Below are 10,495 nucleotides of genomic sequence, written 5' to 3'. Positions count from 1 at the left end.
TTTCGTCAGAAGACAAGTCATTTGAAGGGCAATTCAACTAGTCATTACCTGGGTTAGTTGTCTTTGTGTGTGTATATGTTCCAGGGGGGGAAGGAGGGGTAGAATCTCGGTGACTGGTTAAATACTTTATCTTTAAGATAACTAAAACAATACATCACTCCAAATAAAAAATTTCCACCATGCGACCTCCTGATGAAACAATAGAGCAAAACAAGTAAATAATATATGACACTCTGTTACACAGTACCTTCTTTTTATTCCCCACCCTTTCCGTGGGTAATGTCTAAACTTTTGCCTAATCCAAGAGCAAAGGATCCCGGTCATAAAGATAGCAAGCATCTTAAATGCAAACCATTCATATACTAATATTGAGGAAGTATTACAAGGCCTGAAAGCTGATAAACAAAATCAAAAGACAAATCCATTGCTTGCACAAGTATCAACTCCTAAATGATATTACATATTCAAAGAGAGCAGGGAGAGAACAACAGCTAGCTGCTTCATACGACCAAAGAGAACTAATAATATAGATAGACGTAGTCAAAGCGAAATGCTAACTTATGTTTAAAGTTCATTGTCTACAGACATTTTATGCTCCGAAAAATCAATATTGTGTTCTGCCATCGCCCTCGGTGATCACATCTTTGAACGCACCGCCACTGGGGATCATAGGTAGAACATGCTCTTGATGTGGAACAATTACATCCAATAAATATGGTCCAGGGGTATCTAACATTTTCTGAATTGCTGCTCGCAGTTCCTCCTTCCTTGTCACACGGGCAGCAGGAATTTCACATGCTTCTGCAAATTTCAACATATCTGGAAAAATTTCAGACTCCTTTGATGGGTTCCCCAGATATGTATGGGCTCTATTTGCCTTATAAAACCTATCCTCCCATTGAACAACCATACCCAGATGCTGATTATTCAACAGTATTATCTTGACAGGAAGGTTCTCCACTCTGATAGTCGCCAACTCCTGGACATTCATTATAAAACTTCCATCGCCATCAATGTCTACAACAACTGCATCTGGATTTGCAACAGCAGCTCCAATTGCAGCGGGCAACCCAAAACCCATAGCTCCCAGACCTCCTGATGTCAGCCATTGGCGAGGTCTCTTATACTTGTAAAATTGAGCAGCCCACATCTGATGTTGCCCAACACCAGTGCTGATGATGGCATTTCCATTGGTTAGTTCATCAAGAAGCTGAATTGCATACTGAGGAGGAATAGCATCTCCAAAAGTCTTGTAGCTCAATGGGTATTTCTTCCTCTGCTCGTCAAGCTCCTTGCTCCATGCAGAAAACTCAAGCTTAAGCTTAGCTCCTTTACTCTCCAATATCTTATTCATCCCCTGCAGTGCCAACTTCACATCAGCACAAACCGAAACATGGGGCTGCTTGTTCTTCCCAATTTCAGCCGAATCAATATCAATATGGACAATCTTAGCTCGGCTAGCAAAAGCTTCAAGCTTTCCTGTCACTCGGTCATCAAACCTCACCCCAAAAGCAAGCAACAGATCACTTTTATCCACTGCATAATTAGCATAAACAGTACCATGCATTCCAAGCATGTGCAGTGACAAGTCATCTGAGCATGGGAATGATCCAAGACCCATTAAAGTACTTGCAACTGGTATTCCAGTAAGCTCAACAAACCTCCTCAACTCCTCACTGGAGTTCAAACACCCACCACCAACATACAACACCGGTTTCTTTGATTCAGATATCAACCTAACAATTTGCTCCAAATGAGTCTCATCGGGTGACTTGGGCAACCTAGACATATAACCAGGCAATTTAATGCCCTGGTTCCAATTAGGAACAGCTAGCTGTTGTTGTATATCCTTAGGCACATCAATCAAAACAGGCCCAGGTCTTCCGGAGGTCGCCAAAAAGAAGGCCTCACTAACAATCCTAGGAATGTCATCTACATCAAGAACAAGATAATTATGTTTGGTGATCGACCTAGTTACCTCAACAATAGGGGTCTCCTGAAATGCATCGGTACCAATCATCCTGCGAGGCACTTGTCCGGTAATGGCGACAATAGGAACGCTGTCAAGCATGGCGTCAGCGAGACCACTGACCAAATTTGTGGCGCCAGGGCCAGATGTAGCGATGCAGACGCCAGGAATGCCAGAGGAGCGCGCATAGCCCTCAGCTGCGAATACCCCTCCCTGCTCGTGGCGCGGGAGAACATTGCGGATGATGGAGGAGCGGGTAAGCGCCTGGTGGATCTCCATTGAAGCGCCGCCTGGATAGGCAAATACGTCGGTGACTCCCTGGCGCTCAAGGGCCTCGACAAGAATATCGGCGCCTTTTCGGGGCTCATCAGGGCGAAATCTGGAAATGAAGTTCCCAGTTTGGGTTTCCTCTATTGTCGTTGGTGCTGTTGTGGATGTGGCGGCGGGCTTTGGGGTGGAATGAGAGAAGGAGCTGGAGATTTGGAGGGAGCGGTGCGTGGTTTGCTTTTTGGGACTAAGGGAAAAGGGGATTGGGCGGAAGACAAATCTGGAAATGGGTAATGGAGATTTGGCGGAAGAAGGGAGAGCAGAAGAGTTGGAGAAGGCGGTATTTGCAGCGGCGGCCGCCATTATTGATAGAGGAGAGAAAAGCGACAGTGGAGATGCGGAGGCAAAGTGAGTTGTGGCAGAGAATTATAGAAATGGGATCCAATTTGGTAAAATTACAAATAGACTCTTGTATTTTTCTTGTAAACGTTGGGTTAAATTTGGAAAATAAAATCAAGGGTGACAATTCTTTTTATTTGTATCTATATAAATTATACATATATATATATTAAGATATTAATTAAAATTAAAAGATAAAACTTTTTATTTTACATTCTCATACACTCCTATATATATATATATATATTATTTAAAATAACTATACATAAATTAAAAAAAAAATGATATGCATGCACGTATTTAGATTAATTTTTTTTTTAAAAATATATATTTGTAAGACTATGAACATATGCTAAGATTTCTTGATGATATATTTTAATACACTATCTAATTAATTAATTATTGATTGATGATATGATATCATCCAGCTTTATATATATACATATATATAATTTTGTAATTGTATATATAAATTTCATAATCGATTTTCATATAATTTGAACTTTTCTTTACGTTCAATTTATATATATTTTTTAAGTTCTAAACTCATAAAATAGAAATATAATTTTTCTAATACATGAATGTTACGTGATAATTAGTTAACAAATATTTCATGTCTTCAATAAAAAATGTCTATTGATTAATTGAAATAGTACAAACCATAAATAAATGAATTATTATTTTCTGAATTTGTAGATTTAATTATAAATATGTTCAATATTTAAGATATTGGTCTAATTTTTTAAAACAAATAAAATGTTTAGTTTAATCTTAACACGTTTTTTTAATTAAATTATTATTTATAATTTAATTATGATATGTTTATAAAATATTCAATAGCTTAGATACTATTCAATTATATCTGAGTAAAATTTAAAAAATTATCTGTATTGTTTTATAAGTTGAGTAAGAATAAATAAAATGACATCAGAATAAAACTTTATATTTATGTATATAGTAATTAATGATATGACATTAAATTATATTTGTAAGTATTAAAAAATTTATAATTAAACATAATAAAAAAGTGTATTAATAGGCATTAACATCATTAAAAGTCATTCTTGATATTTTACAATCAAATATATTATATTATGTACAATGTAACTAAATGATTATAACTTTTAAAACACGTTAGCTCATATAATTAAATGAAAACATTACATAAATTTAAAAAAAATATTGATGTTACTCGACATAAAAATAATAACAAAATCAAAATAATCCATTTCAACTCTTATACACACACACACACACACACAGAAGTAAACACATACTGCAATAAAGAAAACCTAATTGCAATATAATGTTTGTTTTAACTGAATGTATAATGAGTTATCGAGATGAAACTTTAGTTTAACTAAATAGTTCCATCAATACATTAACGAGCTAACTTCTAATGATTCGTTAACTAACTATTCCGAATCATAATATAAGCAAAGAAACCATTGCCGCATGTGCGTATGATTGCGATAAGAAAAATCCCTGTGTAGAAATAACATGTCACAAGCAATGCATCTGCAAGGCCATTCATGATCTAAACATGCTCTGGGTGGCCAAGGGTGCAACTTCGAACCCCAATAGGGAATGCCGAAAGGCACATCCGTGGATGTAATGCAGGAGAGTTTTAAATCTGCAGAGCTCACACCCCTATATTTCTGATTGACTACATAGCCAGAGACTGATAAGCATATATACATTTGCCACAGCAACTCTATCTCACAGCTCGAAATTTAATTTCTGGGGGTACGACATTACTCCTAAACTACAGTGCATGAATTCATTATGTGTTCCAAAATCCAACAATTACATCCAAATTGTATAGATCACCAAGAAAGAAGGCAAATATCATATCAACTACGATTATGATCAAATATCTTGAATATTTCGATTCGATTGTTTACAGGAGTAACTTAAAAAATATCAAATGCACCTAAAAAATATGACCTACAGAAATCTCTGTCTGCACATCTCTTTGACTACAAGTTGCAGCGATCCGGTCTGTCTACATCCTCTAATGATCTTGAAATTTCCCACTCACCCTGCAATAACAAATGAAACCAGATTTAGCCTTTCATTGCAAATCAATTCAAAAACAAACAAACAAGTAGGTTGAATCTATTCCTAGTGATGCAAATTTAGGGCTCTCAAATTACAAACATAAGGGGAACTTAGAAACGCATAGGAGACTGAATCAATGATATAATAACCGCAGTTAGAGGAGTTTAAACCCTGAAATAAGTAATTTCATATTGATTTCTTAACATTTTAACAATACTTAGAAAATGAAGAAACCTCTTTCAGTGGTCCAGTTCAATTTGAGGATACACTATCCCTAGTATGCGTTTAGATTGAGGAACATAGACAAAAGACCTTACTGATTGTTTTATCAAACACCTAAAACATAAAGATACAAGCATTTTCATATAGCTATTTGGATACACGTAATAATATGCAAACATGATCGGGGTTGACATATAATCGATCTATCATACAACAATCCAAAAAATAAGAAAATCAACAAATTTTTCTTCCAATCAAAGAGATAGAAGCGACTACGAGCGCACCAAGTGAGAAAAAAAAAACCTTAAAAAGGAACTTCTTCTCGAACCAATTATACCTAAGAAGAGCCGACGATAATGTTGTTGATCGGAATAAAGACCATCTTAACGAAGAACCCTACGAATCCCATCACTACGAACCCGATCGCCGTACGGAAAGCTACCTTTGTGAACTCTGCAGAAAACAATGCCAAAATTCACCTCAAAGTTTACAAGAAAAAACAAACCAGAAACCCTAATCTCGAGGCCTATTACCCTTGCGATCAGGCTTGTGGCAGCGCTTGACGAGGCGAACGCTGTCCTTGGCGAAGTCTCTGAGAGGATCTACGACGGTGTCCAGAGCATCCATTCCGCAGTATGCCAACAGGAATATAAAACCCTAGAGTGAATTTACAATTTTACAAGTCTTCCTGGAAGAGAGCTTGGGGTTTGTATATTTATAGCAGCCAATGACTTCTTTTCTGTTCGGGATTCGAAGATTTGGTCAGAGTCAAAACCGGAGCCCTAACCCTCAAGATTTTTGTAATAACATTATTATTGGTTAATTAATCATTATTATTTTAATTAAAATACATAATTAATCCCTCGAGAAATTATATTTATTAGTAAATTTATGATTATATTTAGAGCTCTCATAGCATTTATATCCACGTGAAGTTGATATGAAAGAAAAAAATTGCTGCAATATAATAATTTTTAATAACCAAGAGATTTATTTAAATTATTTTTAAATATTAAAACTAAATTGAATAAAAAAATTTATAAAGATGTTAATTATATATTTTTTAATCACATCTCAATATTTTTCTTTATTAAATCTCTTTTCTGGCTGCTGCTTATTTCGGGCTACTACAATTTTTAATTTGTTTCGAACAAATCTTGTAAGGTAAAAACAGAATAACGTTTCAACTGAGATCTAATCAAATTTTTAATCTTCCATACATACAGTCCATAACTAGGATTATTAAAAAGCAAAAACAACATACAAATCTCAGAACTGCACATTCAATATGATTAGGTAAGTAAAAGCAGCAACATTCTCCTGCTGCCAGTTCATGTTAAATGATTAACAAGTTTCTCGTCTAGTCATTACATTAAAGGCATACAAATTCGTTCATAAAAGCAAAATTCCTGGTAGCATCAGCGAAGCTCCACTCCCCTTCTGCTGCACCACTGAGTGCTGAATCATTTGATGGAACTAGTTGCTTTAACTGCAGAAGAAGATTATTGGTTTGCTTCAAAATTTATTTCTATGAAATAAGAATATGAATAAAAGATATAAACAAGATAAAAATTTGAACAAAACTACTAGTCTAGTTCCAACCCAACTCCATGCAGAACTCAAAATTAGTATTTCTTTTTAGGGTTCTTATTACAATTACACTTAAAGAACATTCCAATGATCAAAGGCAGAGATAAAGATGTTTCTCATTTAATTGCACTCTTAAAAATGCAAGCCCTGATGTTGATATTAGACTTTTATGTTTCAAGGAAAAGATCCAACTTGCCCTAAAGGAAACTTGAGAACACATGTTAGTCAAGCCCTTCACAGAAATATCAACTCGCTTACTTTAGCTGTAAGTGTTCTCGACATTATTGGGCGTCGATTGCTAACCTGATTGCCACATGACTTATGTCCACTTGTTGGGGAAATAAATGGCAAAATTTTGAGTGGGTATGTGGGTTAGTATTGTGTGCCCCTCGAAATGGTCCACAGCGAAAATAAAAGGTGCTTTTACATCACTGAAGCTCTACTTCTCCATTGAGATTTTAGTTTGGACTGTTCAAAAGGGGTTCTATCTAGAGACATCTAACTTTCGACAATTAAAAATACACAAAATAAACTTATTGGTTGTGAAGGAAAAAGCCAGCAACTCCAGAAAGCGATATATGAGATGAAATATGTCGATAACAAGAACATATTTCAACCAGCAAATTGAAGTGATGGTTTCCAACTGGATGATGCATATATTAAGGAAATAATCATAGGATAGGAGAAGGTTTAACAAGGAAATAATCTTAAGATACATGGAAAAATTTGTCAAGAAAAATAATTGATGAACAGTATGCGAGTTAATCAACAAAGCCTTGTTTCATCTCATATCCAGGTGGATGACTAAACAAGAGAAAACTTACAGGACCAAGCATCAAATTTCAACTTCTTCTATCTCATTGTGCTCATCAAGAAAGACCCTATCTGCATCTTCATTTGCTTCTGCTCAAGAAGCTCCTATTCCAGTAGTCGTGGACTAATACAGGATGCTTCGCCCACAGACTAGTTTTAACACTTACATGGCTGTCTTCTACTTGCAGAAGGATAAAATGACAGAGAGCATTCATATCCAGGCCAGCCCTAACCCTGCCTTTACTGCTTGAGTTCCTACTGAAGTCCAGACTTTAAGGACTATGCTTGAAGACATTTCTTACTCCCTAGTCCTTAGGAAAGAAGACTCTTATCTCTTTGAAGGAAGGGGGATAGAGTAACTATTTATATTCACATGCACCAGAAATGCAAGACATTTAAGGATGATGTTCAAACCAGACAAAGATCTGTAATTCAGAACTTTACTTACAGAAGCAATGTCAAGTTGGTTTCATTAGCTAACTTACAATGTAAGGGATGATCTCTTGCCCACTTCCAAGACTGATCTCTCGTATCCCCTTAACCTTATGTCTGAAGAGCCATTTAACTGCTCGAAGGAGAAAGAAAGAGAACCTCTTTGTAGGATGAGAGACAAAATGCCCAGGAACAGCTATTCCACTCAAGCACTTCTAAACTTCTCTTTACATCTATAAACTTCACAATATTTCCTACAATGAAAAATTTTCTACTCAAAATCTTCCTAGTACCTGCAGTTGGAATCAACTACAAAGTGGATAATATTCTATCTTCAGTAAAACTTAGTTAAGATATCAGAGGAAGCCATCCTTTCAAAATCCTTGCCCTAAGAATACCACTTTAAATACGGGCATTTATTAATATAATTTACATCATAAATTACCATCCGTTTTTCTCTGCCCTCAAAGTTTAGAGTTCCACTATAATTACCGTCAAGAGCAAGAGTTTTTTTACCAAAAAAGGAAAAAAAAAAACTGTTTCAGCAGGGAACTCAATGCAAGCTACTGCTGCTGCAATTGTCATAGAACACGTAGATTTAAACTCCATCTATGAACGGTCATCATAAAAAAAAAGAGTGCAGGGAAGCCAATAAGCACTCGTGTAAGCAGTTTCTTCTGGCACCAACCCAACCTTTCCCAATTCTGATAATCAATTTTAAATCCTAGTGATGATAGAATTATTCATGACTGTTCAAGAAGTCATTGCCGATACCCAAAATATGTATCACCCATCTGCCAAAGGATTTTATTAACAAATAGGCAAGTCACCAAAATTTTGGAGAATAATATGCCACCAACTTGTTTGACAGAATTCAAAGAGCGGAAACCTATATGCATGGACCCGTCAATCTGAATAATAGAACAATGGATAGAACGCAGGATAAAGGTCATTTCACCAAGTCAGTCTGAATTGCGTTCAAATTGGCCAAAACAAAGCTTCATGTTTGAAGGACAGTCACTGCACCAGAGTCAAAATTTAACAACAGTGGCAATACATACACTAGGAAGCCAACATAATGTTCAGGGTCCTATGCTTCTGAACTGAATGTTTCTAAATAAAATCCACATATAAGAAGCAGCAACCTGTTATGCTAAAAGCTGAAAACTTTAAACAACCAGCACCAAAAACTTCATCTTTCTTTCCTTTTTTTTTTTAAAGAGCAATCAAGACTTCGCTCGCATGAATTTATCCATTTCATTTTTATCATTTCCAAATGCCCACAACCAGGAGCTTTTTCTTTTGGCCCTAAGAAACGAACAAATAAGTACTTCTAATCAAGACCGGCAAAAACAGCGAAATTGTCAAGAAAAAAAGATAACCCAACTCCACAAACAACACGGACATGAGCTAGAGAAAGAAAACTCCCCAACAAACTTTTAAATTTTCTAAGGAAAAAAAATGGTCCTTGAGCCACATTACCCTTGGCCATCGAGATTGCCTAGGCCAGTGCTCCCTCCGCTACCATAGGATCCATCATCCGCAGTGGCCGCCGTCTGCCAGACGCTCTGCCAGGCCTGTGAAGGAGGTTGAACGTAGACACCGGTCGGGTCCACGGCGGGTCTTCCAATCATCATCCCACCCGGGCCAGCAGCCCCGGCGGGCTGGCCCATAGGCGGGTAATAATAGGGCACGCCGCTAGCAGTAGCCCCGACCATCCCACCGAGACCTGCAGCCTCGTCCCTGATCTCGTCCCTGGGAACAATATCGACGAGAAAATCAAAGATGTCGGTCCTAGTAATAGCGGCGGCGATGTCGTTCTTCTGGAGAGTACGGCGCTTGTTCTCCTCGGCGTGAAGCCAGGAGCGGATAGTGAGTTCAAGGATGAAGAGCTCGCAGGCCTTGGCGAAGAGGATAGGAGCCTCGGCGGAGATCATGCGGACATCTTCGTCGGCTTTCATGATCTTCTTGATTCGAGCCAAGGGAAGCTGGTGGTTCTTGAAGTCGTTAACCTGCTCGATCTCCTGACGCTGGTAGGACCAGAACATCTGCAGCTGCTGTTGCTGCTGCTGCAGAAGGTGGTGAAAGGGAGCGGCTGCAGCAGGTTGTGGTGGTGGAGCTGGTGGTCCTGCTGGTGCAGCTGCAGTTGGGGGTTGCGGAGGGTATGAGGACTGGGCCTGCTGGTTGTTCTCCATTTGGGTGTGGTGGGGGGAGAGGATTGGTTGATTGATGAATCAATGGAATGGATTTGATGATGGTTTCAGGAAGATTTGGGAGATTGATCGGAGGGTTCGGGGACTCCTGTTTTGGGTTTGGTGATGGAGGGGATAAGGTGGAGACCGATGTAGCTGATTGTTTTGGCTTGTTTTGTCTTTTTTTCCTTTTTCTTTATATATTTGTTTTTATTAATATTTAAATATTTTTACAAGGAAAATTATATTTTCAAATATTTATTAAATATTAAAAGAAAATTTATATAAGTAAAATTTACAAATGAAAGTGTAAAATTAGGCCTCGTGGTTTTATTTGCAAAAAATCTAGATTTTTATGCCACCCATGAGATACGATTTGATATATATATATATATGGAAATTTATATAATATTATTTTACATGAAGAAAAATTTTATAGATTAAGAAATTTTAATAAAATATAAAAATATGTTTATTATATTTTATTTGTTACAAAAATTTAAAATTTATATAGTGCATAATTTTTTAAAATTTTTAATTAACTAAGAAT

At 36.8% G+C, this 10,495-nt stretch overlaps 3 protein-coding genes across 4 annotated transcripts; all 3 read right to left on the bottom strand.

Annotated features, from left to right (window-relative positions):
• Positions 1-323: 323 nt before the first annotated feature.
• CSR1 (chlorsulfuron/imidazolinone resistant 1) lies at positions 324-2,673 on the bottom strand. The gene has a single exon (XM_022049934.2). It carries the CDS (start codon positions 2,597-2,599, stop codon positions 605-607), a length of 1,995 nt encoding a protein of 664 aa, XP_021905626.1. The 5' UTR covers positions 2,600-2,673; the 3' UTR covers positions 324-604.
• Positions 2,674-4,472: 1,799 nt separating this feature from the next.
• Positions 4,473-5,655, bottom strand: LOC110820468 (protein transport protein Sec61 subunit gamma-1). Its single transcript, XM_022049942.2, has 3 exons — positions 5,452-5,655; positions 5,256-5,371; positions 4,473-4,677 (listed from the first exon to the last, which is right to left on the bottom strand). The coding sequence occupies exons 1-2, from the start codon at positions 5,543-5,545 to the stop codon at positions 5,256-5,258; spliced, it is 210 nt and encodes a 69-aa protein (XP_021905634.1). The 5' UTR covers positions 5,546-5,655; the 3' UTR covers positions 4,473-4,677.
• A 530-nt stretch (positions 5,656-6,185) lies between these two features.
• Positions 6,186-10,120, bottom strand: NF-YC1 (nuclear factor Y, subunit C1). Of its 2 annotated transcripts, XM_022050015.2 has the most exons (2): positions 9,236-10,120; positions 6,186-6,407 (listed from the first exon to the last, which is right to left on the bottom strand). In XM_022050015.2, exons 1-2 carry the CDS (start codon positions 9,946-9,948, stop codon positions 6,404-6,406), a joined length of 717 nt encoding a protein of 238 aa, XP_021905707.2. In that variant the 5' UTR covers positions 9,949-10,120; the 3' UTR covers positions 6,186-6,403. The 2 variants fall into 2 exon arrangements, with proteins under 2 accessions (XP_021905707.2, XP_021905708.2); XM_022050016.2 differs by lacking the exon at positions 6,186-6,407 and having other exon boundaries at positions 9,232-10,120.
• Positions 10,121-10,495: the final 375 nt, after the last annotated feature.

This window comes from Carica papaya, chromosome 9, assembly GCF_054855325.1.
Source record: "Carica papaya isolate Zhongbai chromosome 9, ASM5485532v1, whole genome shotgun sequence".
In the NCBI taxonomy this organism is placed as follows: Eukaryota; Viridiplantae; Streptophyta; class Magnoliopsida; order Brassicales; family Caricaceae; genus Carica; species Carica papaya.
Note: the sequence above shows the minus strand (reverse complement) of the source record. Positions and strands in the feature narration are given on the sequence as shown.

Coding starts and splice junctions, on each gene's coding strand:
- NF-YC1 (XM_022050015.2), bottom strand. CDS start 9,948: ATGGAGAACAACCAGCAGGCCCAGTCCTCATACCCTCCGCAACCCCCA.
- CSR1 (XM_022049934.2), bottom strand. CDS start 2,599: ATGGCGGCCGCCGCTGCAAATACCGCCTTCTCCAACTCTTCTGCTCTC.
- LOC110820468 (XM_022049942.2), bottom strand. CDS start 5,545: ATGGATGCTCTGGACACCGTCGTAGATCCTCTCAGAGACTTCGCCAAG. Junction 5,372..5,451: donor CCACAAGCCTGATCGCAAGG/GTAATAGGCCTC, acceptor TGTTTTCTGCAG/AGTTCACAAAGGTAGCTTTC.